Source organism: Macaca mulatta, chromosome 20 (assembly GCF_049350105.2).
Source record: "Macaca mulatta isolate MMU2019108-1 chromosome 20, T2T-MMU8v2.0, whole genome shotgun sequence".
NCBI classification, from domain to species: domain Eukaryota; kingdom Metazoa; phylum Chordata; class Mammalia; order Primates; family Cercopithecidae; genus Macaca; species Macaca mulatta.
Window position 1 is genome coordinate 63,614,323 of NC_133425.1, and position 22,939 is coordinate 63,637,261.

The 22,939-nt window shown below is 45.1% G+C and overlaps 1 protein-coding gene and 1 pseudogene across 25 annotated transcripts in view; both read left to right on the plus strand.

The window, feature by feature from the left end:
* DUS2 (dihydrouridine synthase 2) overlaps positions 1-22,939 on the plus strand; it is a 58,196-nt gene that overhangs the window by 19,409 nt on the left and 15,848 nt on the right. For 17 of the 24 annotated variants that reach the window (XR_013411054.1, XR_013411056.1, XR_001441781.3 and 14 more), the window contains 5 exons: positions 7,393-7,438; positions 11,400-11,491; positions 12,321-12,364; positions 14,031-14,091; positions 20,259-20,306. Coding sequence is in view for 21 of the 24 variants with exons in the window: in XM_077984373.1 (XP_077840499.1) it covers positions 7,393-7,438; positions 11,400-11,491; positions 12,321-12,364; positions 14,031-14,091; positions 20,259-20,306 (291 nt within the window). In the remaining 3 variants the exon portion in view is untranslated. Of the gene's footprint in view, positions 1-6,372; positions 6,474-7,392; positions 7,439-11,399; positions 11,492-12,320; positions 12,365-14,030; positions 14,092-20,258; positions 20,307-22,939 lie in introns of all 24 variants that reach the window. The other 7 variants (XM_077984388.1, XM_077984383.1, XM_077984389.1 and 4 more) reach the window with 3 other exon arrangements.
* LOC106995063 (large ribosomal subunit protein eL31 pseudogene) lies at positions 14,867-15,343 on the plus strand (annotated as a pseudogene). Its single transcript, XR_001441782.3, has one exon. The product of XR_001441782.3 is annotated as a large ribosomal subunit protein eL31 pseudogene (transcript).

A 22,939-nucleotide genomic window follows, 5' to 3' on the forward strand; every position in this document is an offset into this window, starting at 1 on the left:
AAAAAATTAAAAATTATTTATTTACAAAGAAATAATTTCTTTCTTTCTTTTTTTTTTTTGAAACGGAGTCTGTCTCTATTGCCCGGGCAGGAGTGCAGTGGCATCATCTCAGCTCACTGCAACCTCCATCTCCTGGGTTCAAGCAATTCTCCTGCCTCGGCCTCCCAAGGAGCTGGGACCCCACGCCTGCTTAATTTAGGTATTTTTGGTAGAGACAGGGTTTTGGCATGTTGGCCGGACTCGTATTGTGCTCCTGGCCTCAAGTGATCCTCCTGCCTTGGCCTCACAAAGTGCTGGGATTACAGGCTTGAGCCACTGCACTGGGTCTGAGGTCTTGTAAAAATCAATTAATCATAGATGTTTTGATTTATATCTGGACTCTCATTTCTGTTTTGCTGGTCTGTATGTCTACGTGTATGCCAGTACCACAGCCTTTTTTTTTCTTTCTTCTTACTGGTGAATTGAGGACACAACACAGTCTTGATTATTGTAGCTTGGTAGATTTTAAGATCGGGAAGTATACATTCTCCAACTTTGTTCTCTCTTTCAAGATTGTTTTGTCTAATCTGGGTTTTTTGCATTGCTATATGAATTTTAGGATCAGCTGGTCAATTTCTGCCAGAAAGGCAGCTGGGATTTGATAGAGTTTGCATTGAATCTGTAGATTAGTTTAGGGATTATTGCTGTCATAACAATATTTAGTATTCCAATCCATGAACATGAGATGTCTTTATTTAGGTATTCTTTAATTAATTAATTATTATTATTTTTTTTTTGAGATGAGGTCTCACTCTTACTCAGACTGAAGTACAGTGGCATGATCTCAGCTCACTGCAACCTCTGCCTCCTGGGCTCAAGCCATCCTCCTGCCTCAGCCTCCTGAGTAGATGGGACTATAGCCATGCACCACCCCACATGGCTAATTTTTGTATATTTTTGTAGAACTGGGGTTTTCACCATGTGGCCCATGCTGGTCTCGAACTCCTGATCTCAAAGTGATCTGCCTGCCTAGGCCTCCCAAAGTGCTGGGATTAAAAGCATGAGCCATTGGGCTGGGTCAGGTCTTCTTCGATTTCTTTCAACAGTGTTTCATAGTTTTCAGTATGTGAGTCTTATACTTCTTTTTTTGAATTATTTCTTATGTGTTTTATTTTTATTTATTTTTTATTTTTTGAGACACAGTCCCACTCAGTTGCTCAGGTTGGAGTGCAGTGGCGCAATCTTGGCTCACCACAACCTCTGCCTCCCGGGCTCAGGCCATTTTCCTGCCTCAGCCTCCCGAGTAGCTGGGATTACAGGTGCCCACCACCATGCCCGGGTAATATTTATGTTTTTAATAGAAACAGGGCTTCACCATGTTGGCCAGGCTGATCTTAAACTCCTGACCTCAGGCAGTCTGCCTACCTCGGCCTCCCAAAGTGCTGGGAATATAGGTGTGAGCCACTGTGCCCAGCCGTTTTATTCTTTTAGCTGTTATTACAAATGGAATTTCTTAATTTCAGTTTTGGATTGTTCATTATATAAAATATAATTGATTTTTGTGTATTGATCTTGTGTCCTTGACCTTGCTGAACTTGCTTATTAGCATGTATTTTCTCTTTCTGTCTCTCTGTGTCTCTAGTGTCTGTATGGGTGGGGGAAACTTCCATAGGCTTTCTATATACAAGATCACATTGGCCCGGCGTGGTGGCTCACACCTGTAATCCCAGCACTTTGGGAAGCTGAGGTGGGTGGATCACCTGTGGTTGGGAGTTTCAGACCAGCCTGGCCAACATGATGAAACCCCGTCTCTACTAAAAAAAAAATACAAAAAATTAGCCAGGCATGGTGGTGGATGCCTGTAATCCCAGCTACTAGGGAGGCTGAGGCAAGAGAATCGCTTGAATCCAGGAGGCAGAGGTTGCAGTGAGCCGAGATCGTGCCACTGCACTCCAGCCTAGGCAACAAGCACGAAACTCCGTCTTAAAAAAAAAGCAAGAAAAAGATCAAATCATCTGCAAATATAGTTTTACTTTCTCCTTTCTAATATGAATGCCTTTTATTTTATTTTTCTGCTTAATTGTCCTGGCTGGAACTTTCTTTTTTTTTTTTTTTTTTTTTGAGAGGGAGTCTCGCTCTGTCGCCCAGGCTGGGATGCAGTGGCCGGATCTCAGCTCACTGCAAGCTCCGCCTCCCGGGTTTACGCCATTCTCCTGCCTCAGCCTCCCGAGTAGCTGGGACTACAGGCACCCGCCACCTCGCCTGGCTAGTTATTTTTTGTATTTTTTAGTTGAGATGGGGTTTCACCTTGTTAGCCAGGATGGTCTCGAACTCCTGACCTCGTGATCCGCCCGTCTCGGCCTCCCAAAGTGCTGGGATTACAGGCTTGAGCCACCGCACCCGGCCTGGAACTTTCTTTTCTTTTTTTTTTTTGAGACGGAGTTTTGCTCTTGTTGCCCAGGCCGTGGACTGGAGTGCAATGGCATGATCTCGGCTCACTGCAACCTCCGCCTCCTGGGTTCAAGTGATTCTCCTGCCTCAGATTCCTGAGTAGCTGGGATTATAGGCATGCACCACTATGCTCGGCTAATTTTTGTATTTTTAGTAGATACAGAGTTTCACGATGTTAGTCAGGCTGGTCTTGAACTCCTGAGCTCAGGTGATCCACTGCCTTGGCCTCTCAAAGTGCTGGGATTACAGGCATGAACCACTGTGCCCGGCCTGGAACTTTCAATATAATGTAGATTATAAGTGACAAGAGTAGATATACTTGTTTAGTTCCTGTTCTTAGGGGGAAAGCTTTGTTTTTCATCATTTAATATGTTGTTAGCTGTGGGTTTTTCATAGATGCCTTCAGCAAGTAAAGAAAGTTTTTTTCTATTCCTAGTTTGTTGAGTGTTTTTATCATGAAAGGGTGTTGGATTTTGTCAGAAAATTTTTGTGTTTATTGAGAAGATCATGTGGTTTTTGCTTTTTATTCCATTGATATGGTGCATTATATCAGTTGATTTTTGGATTTTACACCAACCAGGGATAAATCCTACTTGGTCATGGTATAGAATCTTTTTATGTGTTGCTGGACTTGGCTTGCTACTATTTTGTTATGGATTTTTTGTTTTTGGTCTTTATGAGAAATATTGATTATTATATTTCTTTTCTTGTGATGCCTTTGGTTTTGGTACCAGGGAAATGTTGGCCTCAACTAATGAGTTTGAAAGTGTCAGCTGGGTGCAGTGGCTCACACCCGTAATTCCAGCACTTTGGGAGGCGAAGGTGGGTGGATCACGAGGTCAGGAATTCGAGAACAGCCTGGCCAACATGGTGAAACCCTGACTGTACTAAAAATACAAGAAAAGATTAGCTGGGCGTGGTAGTGCACACCTGTAATCCCAGATACTTCGGAGGCTGAGGCAGGAGAATTTTTTGATTCTGGGAGGCAGAGATTGCAGTGAGCTGAGATTGAGCTGCTGCACCCCAGCCTGGGTGACAGAGTGAGACTCTGTTTCAAAAAAAAGAAAGTGTTACCTCTTTTTCTGTTATTTGGAAGAGTTTGTGCAGGATTGGTCCTTTAATCATTTGGTAGAATTTACCAATAAGGCATTTGGTCCTGAGCTTTTCTTTGTGGGAAACTTTATTTTTAAAAATTTTTTTGAGATGGAGTCTCACTTTGTTGCCCAGCAGGCGGGAGTTCAGTGGTGTGATCTCGTCTTACTGCAACCTCCGCCTCCCAAGTTCATGCGATTTTCCTGCCTCAGCCTCCTGAGTAGCTGGGATTACAGGTGCCCACCACCACACCTGGCTGATTTTTGTATTTTTAGTAGAGACGGGGTTTCATCATGTTGGCCAGGCTGGTCTTGAACTCCTGACCTCAGGTGATCCGCCCTCCTTGGCCTCCTGAAGTGCTAGGATTACAGGCGTGAGCCACAGTCCCTGGCCTGGGAAACTTTTTAATTTTAAAATTTACTCTTATTTTCAAAATTTTAGGTTCAGGGGTGTATATGAGGATTTGTTACAAGGGCACTATGTGTGATGCTGAAGCTTTGGGCTTCTATTGATCCTGTCACCCAGATAGTGAACATAATACCCAATAGGATGTTTTTCATCGCTTGCCCCCTCTCTGCTTCCTGCCTTCCGAAGTCTCCAGTATCTGTTGTTCCCATCTTTATGTTCGTGTGTACCCAATGCTTAGCTCCCGCTTATAAGTGAGAACATATGTTATTTGGGTTTGTTTCTGTATTAATTTGCTTAGGATAATGGTCGCCAGCTGCATCTATATTGCTGTAAAGTACATGATTTCATTCATTTTTTTTTTTTTTTTTTTTGAAACGGAGTCTCCCTCTGTTGCCCAGGCTGGAGTGCAGTGGCATGATTTCAGCTCACTGTAGCCTCCGCCTCCTGGGTTCAAGCAATTCTGCTGTCTCAGCCTCCCCAGTAGCTGGGATTACAGGCCCGTGCCACCACGCTTGGCTAATTTTTGTTGGCATAAGCCAACTGTGCCCAGCCTTAATTTCTTGTTTTAGGTCTGTTCCCATTTTTTATTTCTTCAGTCAGATTCAGTAGTGTGTGTCCATTTCATGTAGGTTATCTAATTTTTTGGCATACAATGGTTTATATTATTTCCTTATAATCCTTTTTATTTCTTTAAGATCAGAAGTAATGTTTTCTCTCTCATTCTGATTTTATTTATTTATTTATTTTTGAGATGAGATCTTGCTCTGTTGCCAGGCTGGAGTGCAGTGGCGCCATCTCGGCTCACTACAACCTCCGCCTCCTGGGTTCAAGCGATTCTCCTGCCTCAGCCTCCCAAGTAGCTGGGATTACAGGCACACGCCACCACACCCAGCTAATTTTTGTATTTTTAGTAGAGATGGGGTTTCACCATGTTGGCCAGGCTGGCCTTGAACTCCTGACCTCATGATCCGCCCACCTCAGCCTCCCAAAGTGATGGAATTACAGGCGTGAGCCACCGCGCCTGGCCTCTCTCATTCTGATTTTAATAATTTGAGTCTTCTCTCTTTTTTTCCACTGGTAGTCTAGCTAAGAGTTTGTCAGTTTTGTAGATATTCTCAAATAACAAAGTATTTTTGTTGTTGTTGTTGTTGTTTTTTCGCGAGATGGAGTCTTGCACTGTCGCCCAGGCTGGAGTGCAGTGGCGTGATCTCAGCTCACTGCAACCTCTGCCTCCCGGGTTCAAGTAATTAGCCTGCCTCAGCCTCCTGAGTAGCTGGGATTACCACCATGGCCAGCTAATTTTCGTATTTTAGTAGAGATGGGGTTTCACCATGTTGGCCAGGGTGGTCTTGAACTCCTGACCTCAAGTGAGCTGCCTGCCTCGGCCTCCCAGAGTGCTGGGATTAGACATGAGCCACTGTGCCCAGTGTGTTTTCTTTTTAAGACAGGTGTCGGCCAGGCGCGGTGGCTCAAGCCTGTAATCCCAGCACTTTGGGAGGCCGAGACGGGAGGATCACGAGGTCAGAAGATCGAGACCATCCTGGCTAATACGATGAAACCCCGTCTCTACCGGGCGAGGTGGCGGGCGCCTGTAGTCCCAGCTACTCGGGAGGCTGAGGCAGGAGAATGGCGTAAACCCGGGAGGCGGAGCTTGCAGTGAGCTGAGATCCGGCCACTGCACTCCAGCCCGGGCGACAGAGCGAGACTCTGTCTCAAAAAAAAAAAAAAAAAAAAAGACAGGTGTCACTCTGTTGGCCAGGGTGGTATGCAGTGGCACAATGACAGCTCACTGCCACCTTGACCATCTGGGCTTAAGCGATTCTCCTGCCTCAGCATCCCATGTAGCTGGGACCACAGGCACATGCCACCATGCCCAGCTGTTTTAAAAATTTTTTGTAGAGACAAGGTCTCACTTTGTTGCCCAGGCTGGTCTTGAACTCCTGAGCTCAAGCAATCCTCCCGCTTCAGTTTTCTAAAGTGTAGGGATTACAGACGTGAGCCATCATGTCTGGCCAGAGTTTGTTGTTGTTTGTTTGCTTAGTGACTATTCTGAACTAATTTTGTAAGGCCTGTGTTCTTTGCCATGTGTGGCCTATAAAGTTCTCCTGGGTTAGCTTAATTGTTAGCTAATGTTTGGACAGAGATTTCTGTAAATACTTGGAACCAATAAACTTCCCAATCTTTGATGTGATACATGTCTTACTTTTTCCTGTTCCACTCCCTACCAAAGCTCAGTTTGGCTACTGAATTTATTTTTATAAGCACAGGCCATTCAGTCCTTCCTACTTGTCCACTTGCCTTGTTGCCTGTCCCTGCAACTAGGATCACTGGCTAGGGGCTCTGAGTTGGGCTCTGCCCATCCCTTGGGATGCCACACTGATTTTTGGGGGTTGGATGTCAACCATATCCGAACTGCTTGGTTGTGGTGATTTGTTTGTTCAGGCCTAGTGGGCATCAGATATTTGATGACCTGAATACTGCATGGAGAGAATGGCCACAGAAACACCTAGAGCATTTCTTAACCTGATGGTGGGTATGCTGGGGTAAGTCCCATGGACACTATGGGGATTCTTTCGCCATTGTCCCTAGGTACTCCCATGAGTGAGTAGGAGGTCATTGTGCCCACCTGGCTGGGGTTGTGACCTGCTGGGGCTCACAGGGAGTCAGTGTGGGGGTTAGTACTAGGAGTGAGTGCCTCTTCTTTTCTTTTCTTTTCTGGACTCCCAGAATCCATGGGCATGAACTTCTGGGCAGTGTGACAGGTGTGTGCTGAGATTATGATAGAGCAAAGCAGAACAGTCTTGTCTCCAATTAAGAATTAGAGAATCTCAGTGCTCCGGCAGATAGGAGATTTTCCTCCATTTTTGTGATGTGATTTTGAAGAAACCCCCCTTTTTCTTTCTTTCCTGAGTCTGTTTGAGTATCTCCAGAGTTGAGCACCTCACCCTTTTCATTTCCACATAGCGTGACCCATGTTGGATAGAGGTTTTAGACTTTTCTTTCCTGTGTTCATCTCAGATCTTCCTCCCTTTGCTTCTATTCACTGGTTCCAGTTTTGTTCTTGGATGTTTCTTAGGAGCCCTTCAATGCCTGCCCTTTGCTTAGGGATAGGTGGGATATTCTTTGATGGGGTGAACTTCTGCTGAGACCAGTAGGTGAGAAAAATTTCCAGGTGACTACATCCTGGATGATTATCGTCTTTCTGGCTAAGTGGTTCATTCATTCTCGGCTCCAAACATCTCCAAGTTTCCTGGGAAGAGCAGCTAATTTAGGGTAGCTCACTCTGGCTCCTGCTTGCCATACTTGGGTGGGGAGGATAGCACTACATGTCCCAAAAGCTGTGGTTTATTGTTGGTAGTAGGGCGACTGGCCAAGCGATCCTCATTGGGTGTGTGATGAAAATCCTTCATGCCCAGAGCCTACATATTCAGGACTGACAAGCGTCCTCTGATTCCTCTGCAGGAGCTGATCGACCTCAAGATGATTCAGTGCAAGAGAGTTGTCAATGGTGAGTACAGATCTGGCTTCAGACTGATGCATGTGCCCTGCTGGGCTCAAGCAGCACTGCCACTGCCCTTGCCTGGGGTGAAAGTGTCTTGCCTGGCTTCATTGAGTAATTTTGTAGATCAGATGCTCCCTTGAGAGCAGTCACTGATCTCCAGAGGCCATGACAAAAAGCCTGATGTGAAACGGGCTAAGAGTGCCTTTCACTCACAGGCTTGCTGGCATAGAAATCACCATGTATCATAGCATAGGAGGAACTCTAGGAGCTTTGGAGTCAGGATGGCTTTAGCATTGGCCCTGGCTTGGCCACTTGCTAGGTGTGTGACCTTGGGCAGGCCATATGACCTCTGTCTGCCTCAGTTACTTTATCTGTAAAATGAAATCATAGTCTTTGCTTTACTGAAATCATAGGGTTGGAGTGAGGACCAAATAAGATAAGGTACATGTAAGTGCTGTGGACACCCTGTGCTCTGTGCAAATATGATTGTGATGAATTGTAGTTTTGCTGATACTTTATTGATGAGGCTGATTCTATTTTGATTAGAGTTGTGGTATATTCCTTGAGGTTTTTGATACATGTGTATATGCTCGTGGAATCCTTTTTTTTTTTTTTTTTTGAGATGGGATCTCCCTCTATGACCTAGGCTGGAGTGCAATGGCACAGTCTTGGTTCACTGCAACCTCTGCCTCCCAGGTTCAAGCAATTCTCCTGCCTCAGCCTCCCAAGTTGCTGGGATTACAGGGGCATGCCACCACACCCAGCTAATTTTTGTATTTTTAGTAGAGAAGGGGTTTCACCAATGTGGCCAGTCTGGTCTTGAACTCCTGACCTCATGATCCACCTGCCTTGGCCTCCCAAAGTGCTGGGATTACAGGTGTGAGCTGCCACACCTGGCTGAATTGTTTTAAATGTATATATTTTTTTCTGTGTGATAAAAAATTCAATATTACAGATCTGTATAACCTAGAAAATGAAAATCCTCCATAATCCTCTACCTAAAGAGGTAATCAGAAAGAGAAATAATGTATGTTTTTCTATACATATAGTAAATAATGTGTGTGTACAAAATATGATATGTTTATCCCTCTTCTAGGTCAAAGATAAGGAGAAAAAAATGTATCTGTATCTATATCTATATCATCTATCTCTCCACCCCATGAGATCATACAACACATGTTGTTTTGCCATTTGCTTATCTACTAGGTCATTTGCCCATGTCAGTACCTAGGGGCAACTATGACAGAATTGATTTTACCAGAGCCTTAACAGGGGTTCCCAGTGTTTTGCTGTTATAAACAGAGTTGCATTATAAACACACAAAGATTTTGTGGTTCTTCTCTCACACATCTTACTGCCAGTCATGAGCTGTCTCTGTCAGTGATACTTTGATTACCTCTCTCAACATGTCACGCCTTTACCCCACCCTAAAAACCTTCTCATCTGTTTAGTGCTGGGATGATAATAACACCATCCATGTATGGAAATGCTTTAAGTGCGTCAAAGATCTCATTTATTCCTAAAGACAGGCTTTGAGGTAGGCATATTCTCCCATCTGCCATGTTCAGTCTTTTTCATGTCTAGTGATCTTTGAAAGGTAATAATGGTAGCAACTATTTGTGGAGCTTCTTTAGGAAGCTGACAGATAAAATACAGTTGCTTCTCATTATGCACAGTTGTTGTTTCTGTAAAGTTGCTTTAAACATCAGATGAGCAGATACTGAACCACTGACCCTGGGGGAAACAAAGGTTTAGGTTTGTGCAAACCTCTGGTCATACGTTCATCAACTCGTCAGTCCATAACTTTTGTTATGTGTTTCTTTGTTTTTGTTTGGTTTCTTTTTTGTGACCAGGTCTCACTCTATTGCCCTGGCTGGAGTGTAGTGGTGTGAGCATAGATCACCGCAGCCTCAAACTCCTGGGCTCAAATGATCATCCTGCCTCAGCCTTCCAAGTAGCTAGGACTTCAGGTGCACACCTTCATGCCCAGCCAATTTTTAAATTTTTTGTAGAGATGGGGTTCTTGCTGTGTTCCCTAGCTGGTCTCAAACTCCTGGCCTCAAGTGATCCCCCTGCCTCAGCCTCCCAAAATACTGGGATTACAGGACTGAGCCATCACACCAGCCATGTGTTTCTGTTTAAAGGCATATTATTTAATATATACCATTGATTCGCTAACACTGAACTCCCTAACATGGGTAATTGTGCTATAATTTCAGGCCTAAACAAAGCTTATTCAAGATGTATATTTTCTCCGTAAGGCCCATGACAGTCTTCTTGTGCTTAGGAACATTAGACAGCATTTCAGCAGTATGGTTGGGACCATTTTATTTTATTTTTTTTGAGATGCACTCTCACTCTATAGTCCAAACTAGAGTGCAGTGGCGCGATCTTGGCTCACTGCAACTCCGCCTTCCCAGCTCAAGAGATACTTGTGCCTCAGCCTTCCAAGTAATTGGGACTACAGGTATGCACCACCACACCCAGCTAATTTTGTGTGTGTGTGTTTCAGTAGAGACTGAGTTTTACCATGTTGCCCAGGGTGGTTTCGAACTCCCTGACCTCAGGTAACCCACCTGCCTTGGCCTGCCAAAGTGCTGGGATTACAGGTGTGAGCCACCGCACCTGGCCACTTGGGACCATTTTAAACAGTGAGATCACCAACAAAAAGCATAAACATGCAGAAATGTGGCATGAAATATACCACAAAAGGGCCACTTGTTGACAGTATGAGAGCTGAAGGGAGAAGACAGAGCATCACCTTGTTTGACCTCAGCTGGGAACATGCACAACGGGCAACTCAAAACTTTCACCACTCTGTTGCTGTCGTTGGATGACCATGAAAACATCACAAGTATTGATTTTGGGGTCACGAATAAATGTTAGCAAATAGGCACATTTGCAAATATGCAACTATGAATAGTATAGGAGACTGATTGTTATATAGTAACCTTCCACTAGCAGCACCTGTCTCACTGTAAGTAAATAGTAAATTTGCTGAACTTCAGAGTGATGTTTTCTGGGAAAATTTGGGCCAAAACTGAAACAGACAAACATTTTTTTTTTTTGAGACAGAGCTTCCCTCTGTTGCTCAGGCTGGAGTGCAGTGGCACAATCTCAGCTCACTGCAACCTCTGCCTCCCAGGTTCAAGCGATTCTCCTGCCTCAGCCTCTTGAGTAGCTGGTATTACAGGCACCCTCCACCATGCCCAGCAATTTTTTGTATTTTTAGTAGAGATGGGGTTTTGCCATGTTGGCTAGGCTGGTCTTGAACTTCTAACCTCACGTGATCCACCTGCCTTGGCCTCCCAAAGTGCTGGGATTACAGGCGTGAGCTACTGCTACGTATGTACATTTTGTTTCAACTTTTTTTTTTCCCCCAAGACGGAGTCTTGCTCTGTCCCCCAGGCTGGAGTGCAATGGCCGGATCTCAGCTCACTGCAAGCTCCGCCTCCTGGGTTCACGCCATTCTCCTGCCTCAGCCTCCCGAGTAGCTGGGACTACAGGCGCCCGCCACCTCGCCCGGCTAGTTTTTTGTATTTTTTAGTAGAGACGGGGTTTCACCGTGTTAACCAGGATGGTCTCGATCTCCTGACCTCGTGATCCGCCCATCTCGGCCTCCCAAAGTGCTGGGATTACAGGCTTGAGCCACCGCGCCCGGCCCCTGTTTTAACATTTTAAACACAGCAAAATGTTAACCACCATTCGGAAAAAGTGCATTAAACACAAACATGCAGTTGAACAAGTAATTGCAAAACGAACAACCATCACCCAGGTCAGGAAATAGACCATTGTCATCATCACAGAAGCCTCCCATGTGCATAGTTATTTTTGGTAAGAATGGTATACATTTAGGATCTCTTTCCCCTCCAAGCTTATACTCTGGCCGTGTTTTCTTCCAGGACTTAGGCTAGGGTTGAATTTGCATCTTCATTGAGTGACGCTATGTGTTTGTGTTTTCTTGCAGAGGTGCTCAGCACAGTGGACTTTGTCGCCCCTGATGATCGAGTTGTCTTCCGCACCTGTGAAAGAGAGCAGAACAGGGTGGTCTTCCAGATGGTGAGAGATGCCATTGCTGCATACCCTCCCGAGTCTCACCATCCCCTGGGATTTCCCAACTCATGCCCTGTGCCAGGCCAGTGTTGAATACCTGGGGTACATTGCACAACGATGGCTTCCTGAAGATCCGCTTTAATGTTTTCCAAAGAGCCAGTCATGAGTAATTACACTATTGGAGACGGTTTATGGAAATCAAACTATCACAGTCATGTATGCCTCTAGTCTCAAATTTAATTTACTTACTTGTAGGAATTGTCTGTTTGGCATGATTTCTCTATTGTTTTAATCCCTAGCATTGATTACTCAGATCATAGTCTTTGTTTTTATGTAGTGTATATATATTTCTCATAGAAAGAAATTAGGATTTTTCAAGAGTAGTTAAGATTTGTATTTGAGTTGTGATGACTCTATGGTGCTCTTCTGTCACTTTGGGAATTTCTTGGTACTTTTTCAGAAACATCCTGAATGATGTTTAGGTTTCTAAAAAATTGATAATAATGGGTAACCATGTGATAAAGCAAATCTAGCAAAATGTTAATTGTAGAATCTAAATGGTGAGTGTTTGAATGGTCACTATAAAATGTTTTCAAGTTTTTTATATGTTTGGGTGTAATCATAGTATTGATAACATTTTCTCAACCTTCCAAGTCCACCTTTTTCTGCTGGCAGCAAGCTAGTCTAGTGGGCTAGCTGTTTAAGAGAAAGCCAGCCTGACTCTGTTATTGGTGTGTGGGGTGTGTGTGTGTATGTGTGTGCTGCATGGGTGTGTTTGTCAGTGCATGTGTATCTGTATCAGGGCAGTGGTTGATGCAGCCTCTTGTGTTCCCAGGGGACTTCAGACGCAGAGCGAGCCCTTGCTGTGGCCAGGCTTGTGTAAGTTCTTCCTCCGTCTTTAGCACTGCCTTTGCCTCTCCTTTGAGCTGTGAGGGTTTAATGTCCTGGTGACTTTGGAGTTGACCCACCCTTCTGCCTCCTAGCCCATTACGTTCTATTTCCAGGTTAATAGTGTCTGGTTTCCGGCCAGGCACGGTGACTCATGCCTGTAATCCCAGCACTTTGGGAGGCCAAGGCAGGTGGATCATGAGGTCAAGAGATCAAGACCATCCTGGCCAACATGGTGAAACCCTGTCTCTACTAAAATTACAAAAATTAGCCGGGTGTGGTGGTACACACCTGTAGTCCAAGTTGCTCACGAGGCTGAGGCAGGAGAATCTCTTGAACCCGGGAGGCAGAGGTTGCAGTGAGCTGAGATTGCACCACTGCACTCCAGCCTGGTGACAGAGCAAGACTCCGTCTTAAAAAAAAAAGAGTGTCTGGTTTCCTTCTGTTTGTGGCATCCAAGGGCTGGCCTGGAACTCATGTGTACCCTCAGTGCCCTAGATCTCAGAGACCCTCTATGCGTATTGTGGGGAGCTGTATTTTTGTAGTTATTCATGAAACTCCCTTTCCAGGGACCCCAATGACTATGAGTCCTAAAGCTTTAAGTATCAAAGTATAGGTAAGACATATTGCTTCCTGAATTAACAAAGACAGGAAGCCTGGGGAACACAGGCAGACCTCATCTCTACAGAAAAGGTGGTGCATGCCAGTGGTCTCAGCTACTTGGAAGGCTGACGTGCAAGGATCACTTGGGCCCAGGCTGCAGTGAGCCTCCATTGTGCCACTGGACTCCAGCCTAGGGAACAGAGTGAGACCCTGTCTCAAAAACAAAAACAAAGGCAGGAGAGTGCGCTATAGTTTGTGATAGGTTTTGAAGTTAAGACAGATCTGGTTTGGAATTCTGATTTTGCTACTTGTTAACTGTGTGACCTGAGATAAGTTACTTAACCTTAATGAGAACCTAGTTTTCTCACCTATAAAATAGTGCTACCAACCTCTGACATAGGGAAAGGTAAATGAAGTAATGTATGTAAATGTCTTTGCAGCATGTGGTACATAATGAGATCTTAGTAAGTGTTAGCTATTGTTATCATTACAAAGAGAGTGAGAGGGAACTCAGGCAGTTATTGCTGCTGATCACGGACTATTAACATGTATTAATATTTAGGTTGATGCAAAAGTAATTGCGGTTTTTGCCATTACTTTCAGTGGAAAAAAACACAGTTACTTTTGCACCAACCTAATACATACCAGACAGTGCTAGAACTTCCACCAGAAGCTGTCGTCTGGGAAAGGGCTCTTAGGCTCATGTCACTTTTCTGCATTGACAAATGACTTTTACTATTTCAGCCAAGTTCAGTGTGCCCATCTGAGTTATCTGATACAACTCCAAAGTAGCAAAGTCCTCTGCATCTAGCCCTTTGTAAATGTGTGCACACGTTATATCTTTTCTCTGGATTTCTGCTCAGATGAGGCAGGTGCACATTTTAGGGATGGATTTCTTTCCCATTTTTTAGCTTCTGTCATTGGGGGTTGGTGTGTTTCATAGGGTCAGGGACAGGGTAAGAGGTTCATGAGCACAGGCCCATCCATGCCTTTAATTTTACCTTCTTTGCTCTAATTCAATATTTATTACCTTTACTCCTTCATCCTTTTCCAGAGAAAATGATGTGGCTGGCATTGACGTCAACATGGGCTGTCCAAAAGAATATTCCACCAAGGTAAACTGGTTTCTTTATACTCCTAATGTGGGATGTATATTGTAGGATGTAAATGTACAATATAGGATGTACATGTACATGTAAATGTAGGATGCAGATTAAGAGGCTAACAAGACATAATTAAGTATAGTACCTAACTCTGGATTGGATTCTGTACTAGATGGGGGAAATGCTCAAAAAGATATTGTTAGATGAACTGACAAAATTAGAATAGGGACCATAGTATATTAGCTAAATATGCTGTATCAATGTAAACTTATGAAGATGACTCTTCTGTGGTTATGTAACAGACTATCCCTATTCTTAGAGAATACATGCCGAAATATTTAGGAGTAAGGGGCTATGATATATGTAACTTACCCTTGAATGGTTTATACATATACACACACACTCATATATCACCCACACACATATATAGATTCATAGATTATATATATTTTATTATATATTATATAAATAATATATATTATATATGTTATATATTATATATTACATAATATATAGGTATATTACATATGATATATATGTATTCCACATATAGTAATACATATATAATATGTAATATATAATTATATATTACATATATAAATATATGTAATTATGTGTGTGTGTGTGTGTGTATACATATATATATAGAGAGAGAACTCATGCCCAAGTAATAAAACAATGCAAATGTATGGAGAAAAATAGAGTGGACAAGGCTGTGTCTTTTCATGAATAAAACTGAGACACATATCCCAGAAAGCCCAGAGAAGGATTATAAAGAAAAAAAGCGCTTTCCAACTTGGACCCGGCAGAATGGCTCCCGCAAAGAAGGGTGGCGAGAAGAAAAAGGGCCGTTCTGCCATCAACGAGGTGGTGACCCGAGAATACACCATCAACATTCACAAGTGCATCCATGGAGTGGGCTTCAAGAAGCGTGCCCCTCGGGCACTCAAAGAGATTCGGAAATTTGCCATGAAGGAGATGGGAACTCCAGATGTGTGCATTGATACCAGGCTCAACAAAGCTGTCTGGGCCAAAGGAATAAGGAATGTCCCATACCGAATCCGTGTGTGGCTGTCCAGAAAACGTAATGAGGATGAAGATTCACCAAATAAGCTCTATACTTTGGTTACCTATGTACCTGTTACCACTTTCAAAAATCTGCAGACAGTCAATGTGGATGAGAACTAATCGCTGATCATCAAATACATCAAATAAAGTTATAAAATTGAAAAAAAAAAAAAGAAAACAAGGGAAAACAACTGAGACATACATTTAAAAAAAAGAGAGGAGGCTGGGAGTGGTGGCTCACACATGTAATCCTAGCACTTTGGGAGGCTGATGCAGGAGGATCACTTGATCTCAGGAGATTGAGATGAGCCTGGGCAACAGCGTAAGACATTGTCTTTATAAAAATTCTTAAAAGTTGGGCCGGGCGCGGTGGCTGAAGCTTGTAATCCCAGCACTTTGGGAGGCCGAGACGGGCAGATCACGAGGTCAGGAGTTCGAGACCATCCTGGCTAACACGGTGAAACCCCGTCTCTACTAAAAAATACAAAAAACTAGCCGGGCGAGGTGGCGGGCGCCTGTAGTCCCGGCTACTCGGGAGGCTGAGGCAGGAGAATGGCGTAAAGACCCGGGAGGCAGAGCTTGCAGTGAGCTGAGATCCAGCCACTGCACTCCAGCCTGGGTGACACAGCGAGACTCCGTCTCAAAAAAAAAAAAAAAAAAAAAAAAAAAAAATTCTTAAAAGTTAAAAAAAAAAAAAGGCCAGGCCTGGTGGCTCATGCCTGTAATCCCAGCACTTTGGGAGGCTGAGGCGGGCAGATCACCTGAGGTCAGGAGTTTGAGACCAGCCTGACCAACATGGTGAAACCCCATGTGTACTAAAATTACAAGCCATTAGCTGGGCGTGGTGGTGTGTGCCTGTAATCCCAGCTACTTGGGAGGCTGAGGCATGAGAATCGCTTGAACCTGGGAGACAGAGGTTGCAGTGAGCCGAGATCATGCCACTGCACTGCAGCCTGGGTGACAAGAGCAAAACTCTGTCTTAAAAAAAAAAAAAAAGCGGATACAGTGCAAATGTTCCCATTGTCATATCAGAAGAAATCAGACTATGGTAGCCCAGAGAAGGGAGTGGAAAGACAGCCTTTAAACTTGGAGTTTTATAGGGAAATGTGGTCCTTGGGCTGAGATTTGGGACCCTGTAAGCAGAGGGTGTGATATAAGCAGGGCCTGGGGATGAATATGAAGTAGACACAGGGAGGCGTGAGTAGCTCGATTTGACCAGAGGTTTGTCGAGTGGAAGATGAAGAAGAAGAAGCGGAGTGCAGGATTGAAAACCTTGGTTGGTAAAAGATCAGCTGGACTTGGACTTTAGGTATCTTTGGTCTTTTTTTTTTTTTTTTTTGAGATGGAGTCTCACTCTTGTTGTGTAGGCTGGAGTGCAGTGGTGTGATCTCGGCTCACTGCAACCTCCGTCTCCTGGGTTCACGCCATTCTCCTGCCTCAGCTTCCTGAGTAGCTGGGACTATAGGTGCCCGCCACTATGCCCGACTAATTTTTTTTGTAATTTTAGTAAAGATGGGGTTTTGCCATGTTGGCCAGGCTGGTCTCGAACGCCTGACCTCGTGATCCACCTGCCTTGACCTCCCACAGTGTAGGGATTACAGGTGTGAGCCACTGCGCCCGGCGGTTTTGCTCTTTTCTGATTACTTCTTTGTGTTCCTAAAGTATGTGAGGAGCAGCGTTAAAATGATTTGGAGGCAGGGTATGGTGGTATATACCATTTATATAAGGAGGATAGGGGATGATTATATATATTTATTAGTTTATTCAGGGAAGATTTTTGGAGACATACAGAAGAAACTAGTAACATTGGTTTCCTCTGGGGAAGGAAACTTAAGTTGTTTTTTTTTTTTTTTTTTTTTTTGAGACAGAGTCTCGCTCTGTCGCCCAGGCTGGAGTGCAGTGGCACAATCTCGGCTCACTGCAAGCTCCGCTCCGCCTCCCGGGTTCATGCCATTCTCCTGCCTCAGCTTCCCGAGTAGCTGGGACTACAGGCACACGCCACCACGCCTGGCTAATTTTTTGTAATTTTAGTAGAGATGGGGTTTCACCATGTTAGCCAGGATGGTCTCGAACTCCTGACCTCATGATCCACCTGCCTCGGTCTCCCAAAGTGCTGGGATTACAGACATGAGCCACCGCGCCCGGCCGAAACTTAAGTTTTTATTTGGTTGTGCATAGATAGTAAATTCCCATTACAGGGGTGCTACTGAAAATAATTAACTGGCACAACACTGGCACTGATCAGTCAGAAGAGATCCCAATCAGTATGCCACACATGTACATACTAGCTGAATATCTGCTTTGTTCTCATGGTTCAAAAATTGAAGCCAGATAAAAAGTATAGATTGAGGTTGGGTGCGATGGCTCATGTCTGTAATCCCAGCACTTTGGGAGGCTGAGGTGGGCAGATCACCTGAGGTCAGGAGTTCAAGACCAGGCTGGCCAAAAGGGTGAAACCCCATGTCTACCAAAAAATATAAAAATTAGCCAGGTGTGGTGGTACACACCTGTAGTCCCAGCTACTTGAGAGGCTGAGGCAGGAGAATCACATGAACCCCAGAGGCGGAGGTCGCAGTGAGCCAAGATCATGCCACTGCACTCCACTCTGGGCCACAGAGTGAGACCCTGTATCCAAAAAAAAAAAGTATAGATTGAAACGTTTCTCATTCTTTAGGGAGGGAGACTTCTTACTTGTTACCCATTTGAATCTCTCAAATTTTGAATGTTTTACCTATTCAAAAAAGCAAGTAAGTTAAATAGAAAGGAAGGAAGGAAGGAAATTCCGTTGTTGAGAAGGCTATTATTGTGGAAGGGGCAGTGAAACTGAATTCTAGATCCTGTGATTCTATAAGGAAGGCTGGATATATGTGAGTAAAAGGACAGATGGAGCCAGGGGGAGTGCTGGGGCTTCCTCTAGGCCTTCAAGGTTTCTTTTATGACCAGTGTAGTCCAGGCTTGGTAGATTTTCCAGCCTACCCCTTTTTCTCTAAAATCCAGGCTCAGCCTGGCCGAGTCTGTGGTGGTTTAATGTTCTCTCTGATTCCAGTTTGTCATCCTTAAGCATGAAATTGAAGTGTAATAACCGAACTTACACCTTCTGAGCATTTTCTGTGAGCATTAGTATGTAATCTTTACACTGGCAGCATATATTTATTGGAATTGTTTTTGTTTTTTTTTTTGCCTTCATCTCGCTCTTAATGGATTCAGATTTTTAAAGATCCCCGTCCTCCATTATTAAAGTAATTAATACCATTGTCTAGAAGTTGGAAAATATATACAAGTACAGAAAAGAGTGGGAAAATCACCAGTAACTCACCATAAAGAGCAACCACCATTACTATTATCAAGATTCAAGCGGTTGTGTGGGTTGGTGGCTTCCATTTCCTGAGGCTTTTGTTAGAGTTGGGTATGGGTCTGGGCTGGGACATTGTTGCTGGCAGAAGAGAAGGGCCTAGACAAGGTTCGTAAGTTGTGTGCACCTTAGTAGCTTTGCTGGTGGTGTTGATGCCTATGCAAGCATTGGGTATGATAGGAAGAAGGCGCATTTGATCTTATTTCAAAGGAAGGATGATTCATTGTTTTTTTTTTTTTTTTTTTTTTTTTTTTTTTTTTTTTTTTTGAGACGGAGTCTCGCTGTGTCACCCAGGCTGGAGTGCAGTGGCGCGATCTCGGCTCACTGCAAGCTCCGCCTCCCGGGTTTATGCCATTCTCCTGCCTCAGCCTCCGAGTAGCTGGGACTACAAGTGCCCGCCACCACGCCTGGCTAGTTTTTTGTATTTTTAGTAGAGACGGGGTTTCACCATGTTAGCCAGGATGGTCTCGATCTCCTGACCTCGTGATCCACCCACCTCGGCCTCCCAAAGTGCTGGGATTACAGGCTTGAGCCACCGCGCCCGGCCTGATTGTTTTTTAAGGGCTTGGAAGATGGTGGGATTTAGTTTATTAAGACACTGAGACGTGGGTTAGGGAGTGGGCAGTCTTGAAAAATAAGTTTTATGGCCGGGTGTGGTGGCTCACGCCTGTAATCCCAGCACTTTGGGAGGCCGAGGTGGGCGGATCACAAGGTCAGGAGATCGAGACCATGGTGAAACCCCGTCTCTACTAAAAATAGAAAAAATTGGGCGCAGGGGCGGGCACCTGTAGTCCCAGATACTCGGGAGGCTGAGGCAGGAGAATGGCGTGAACCCGGGAGGCGGAGCTTGCAGTGAGCCGAGATTGCGCCACTGCACTCCAGCCTGGGCGACAGAGCGAGACTCCGTCTCAAAAAAAAAAAAAAAAAAAAAAAAAAAAAGAAAAATAAGTTTTATATAGCCCATTTCTAGATAGATTTGTGGGTTTTACCAAGGGGATCAGAACGATGACTTTTTTTTTGTTTGAGATGGGGTCTTGCTCTGTCACCCAGGCTGGGGTACAGTGGCGCAATCTCGGCTCACTGCGACCTCTGCCTCCTGGGTTCAAGCAATTCTTCTGCCTCAGCCTCCTGAATAGCTGGGACTACAGGCCCACACCACCATGCTCAGCTGATTTTTGTATTTTTGGTAGAGACAGGGTCTCACCATGTTGGCCAGGCTGGTTTCGAACTCCTGACCTCAGGTGATCCACCTGACTCAGCTTCCCAAAGTGCTCAGATTATAGGTGTGAGCCACCACGCCCAGCCTATAAATTTTAAAAGTCATCACTCTGGTCCGGCCAGCCTGGTCAACATGGTGAAACCCTCTCTCTACTAAAAATATATTAAAAAATTAGCCAGGTATGGTGGTGCATGCCTGCAGTCCTGGCTACTTAGGAGGCTGAGGCAGAAGAATCACTTGAACCAGGGAGGTGGAGGTTGCAGTGAGCTGAGATTGCACCACTGCACTCCAGCCTGGGTGACAAAGCGAGACTCTTGTCTAAAAAAAAAAAAAAAAAAAAATTATCACACTTCAGTCCCAGATGTTGTGGGCACAGATACTGCTGCCCTCCTACTTGTTTAAAAGAAGTGACGGTTGCCAGTGGGCCTTGGTCCCCTGGAGGTGAGTGTCGAGGTGATGCCCAGTTGCCAGACCCCATCCCATGGAGAGGGCCATACTGTCTCCCAGCTGTAAGAAGACCTTTTGTGTGTTTCTCCTTAGGGAGGAATGGGAGCTGCTCTGCTGTCAGACCCTGACAAGATTGAGAAGGTAAGTCCTCCACAGGTGAAAGCAGGGGTCCTCAAACACAGCTCCAAACTAGAGTTGTCTAGAATGCCTCCTTCCACTAATACCAGATTTACTGATGTCCACCCAGTTTCTCTCCCTGAGGCCTAGCAATTGCCAAAAAATCTTCCCAGTGATTTTGACATGCAGCCAAGTTTGGGAACCCTTGAGCCAGCCTACAGCAGCTTTGAAGTTCCTAAAAAGCCCAGAGCTAGAGACATGTCAACAAAGGGCCAGGGGTCCTGAGGACTCATAGAGAACCTCTTCTGTATTGCCTGTCTCCCTTCTGGGAAGGTCTTGAGAGCAGAGGCCAGGCCACCTGTGGTGAGGACAAGCTCAGTGGCCATATGTGTTTGTATGTGTGTGGGTGGATTGGCCTCTCCCAGGGCACTTGAGGAGAGCAGCAGTGGGTCCCCTGTGTCCTGAAAGAGTCTACCCCAGCCCTTGGAGAGCAGCCCAGGCCAGGGTTAGGGGAGGCAAGCTGAAGTTAGTCTCTCTCTGTTCCCCTTTCTTTGGTGATTCTGTAGGCTACCTTAATGAGGCCCTGGGGACAGGTTGGCATTTACTACCTGGCATTGTGAGCTGCCAGGGTATGTGGCAATGACATTCTCTGCCACACCATCTGTATCCTTTGTGTTCCTCTCCCAGTCTGCCAGCCCTTTCCTTTTAGCTCCTTTGTTTTCCTTTTCATTCTCTATCACTACTTCCGTGTCTGGGCTTTAAGCCTCATCCTGCTTCCTGGAGGCTAGAGCAACTTGGGACTCAGGCACCACCAATGAGAGCTGCCATCATTGCCAATGAGAGCTGCATGGTTGCTGTATCAGCAGCTCAACCCTGCATGTTCCTCCAGCCCCGCTGTCTCTGGGACATAGGAAGACCACTGTGCTTGCTGGATACGTGCCTTCTCATTTTCCCCATGTGCAGCCAGAGATACTCGATCTGTAGTGTACTCGTATAATGTGCCTTTCTTTTTTTTGAGACAGAGTCTTGCTCTGTCACCCAGGCTGGAGTGCAGTGGCACAGTCTCGGCTCACTGCAACCTCTGCCTCCAGGGTTCAAGTGATTCTTCTGCCTCAGCCTCCTCAGTAGGTGGGATTACAGGTGCCCGTCATGACGCCCGGCTAATTTTTGTATTTTTTAATAGAGATGGAGTTTCCTCATGTTGGTCATGCTGGTCTTGAGCTCCTGACCTCAGGTGATCCGCCCACCTCGGCCTCCCAAAGTGGTGGGATTACAGATGTGAGCCACTGTGCGCAGCCATAATGTGCCTTTCATTTGATTCTGAAAACCCTTGAAGTAGACAGGATTGGCATTTATCTCCGTTTGATCAAGGACAATAAACTAAAGCACAAAGAAAGAAAGTAATTTGCTTAAGATCATATAGTAAATAAGTGGCAGGCAGAGCCAGCTTGTGAGCCATAGTCTCTTCTGACTCCTAGTGTCAGCACCCTCTCCAGTAGCATCTCAGGTTCCAGGTGCCTGGGTATAGTTTGTAAGTGTCAGGTCAATAGGCACCTCAACTTGGAAATCTCCGGTTAGACACTTCTGTGCAGGGTGCAGTGGAAGGAGACATCTTGGATGTCAAATTGGTTTCCACACCTAGGAGAGGGGGCCCCAGCAGGGAGGATGTGGTTCACAACCAGAGCACACAGGCATTTTTGTTTTCCTCCAGCCTCCTGTTTTCTCAGACCCAGGCTGTTGGCTCTATCCTCTCTACTGCCCCTCTTTGAATGAGGCAGATTTCATCCATGAGGCAGCAGAGATACATTCAACTTCAGAAGCCTAGTTCATTCCACTACTTCTCTGATTGGGTACTTAGATGGGCCAGGTTGGACTGATAGATGGGGTTTGCCCCATCGTGGGGAGGTTGCAGGCTTCTACAACAAAGCCAGATGTAGCTTAGGTGTAGGGGCTGGATTCAGTTTGGGTCCAGACCATGCTGGCAAGCTGGGTGGCCTGGGTGAGAGCTTTGCGGGTCTTTCCAGGCTTGGTGTTTTAGGCCCATGGTTCCATCTGTGGGAGTGTCTTAAGACCACCTCTAGAAATTTTCTCAAAGATTCTTATTTGGGGTTATGAAAACCTTGGAAACACATAACATTGGTAGTTGTACAACATTGTGAATGTAATTAATGCCACTGAATTATACACTTAAAAATGTTGCCGGGTGCAGTGGCTCACGCCTATAATCCCAGCACTTTGGGAGGCCGAGGCAGGTGGATCACCTGAGGTTGGGAGTTCAAGACCAGCCTGACCAACATGGAGAAACCCCGTCTCTACTAAAAATACAAAAAATTAGCCAGGGTGGCGGCGCATGCCTGTAATCCCAGCTACTCGGGAGGCCGAGGCAGGAGAATCGCTTGAACCCGGGAGGCAGAGGTTGCGGTGAGCCAAGATCATGCCATTGCACTCCACCTGGGCAAAAAGAGCAAAACTCTGCCTCAAAAAAAAAAAAAAAGTTTAAGATGGCAAATTTCATGTTATATATATTTTACCCCAGTTATAAATAAAGGATGCTATCCGTTGAGAATCCTGCAGACCCTTGGGGTGAGTAGGGGTGGAGAGTGGGATATCAATCTCTTTGAGAAAGCTTCTACCAGGTAACTCTGGATATGCTACCT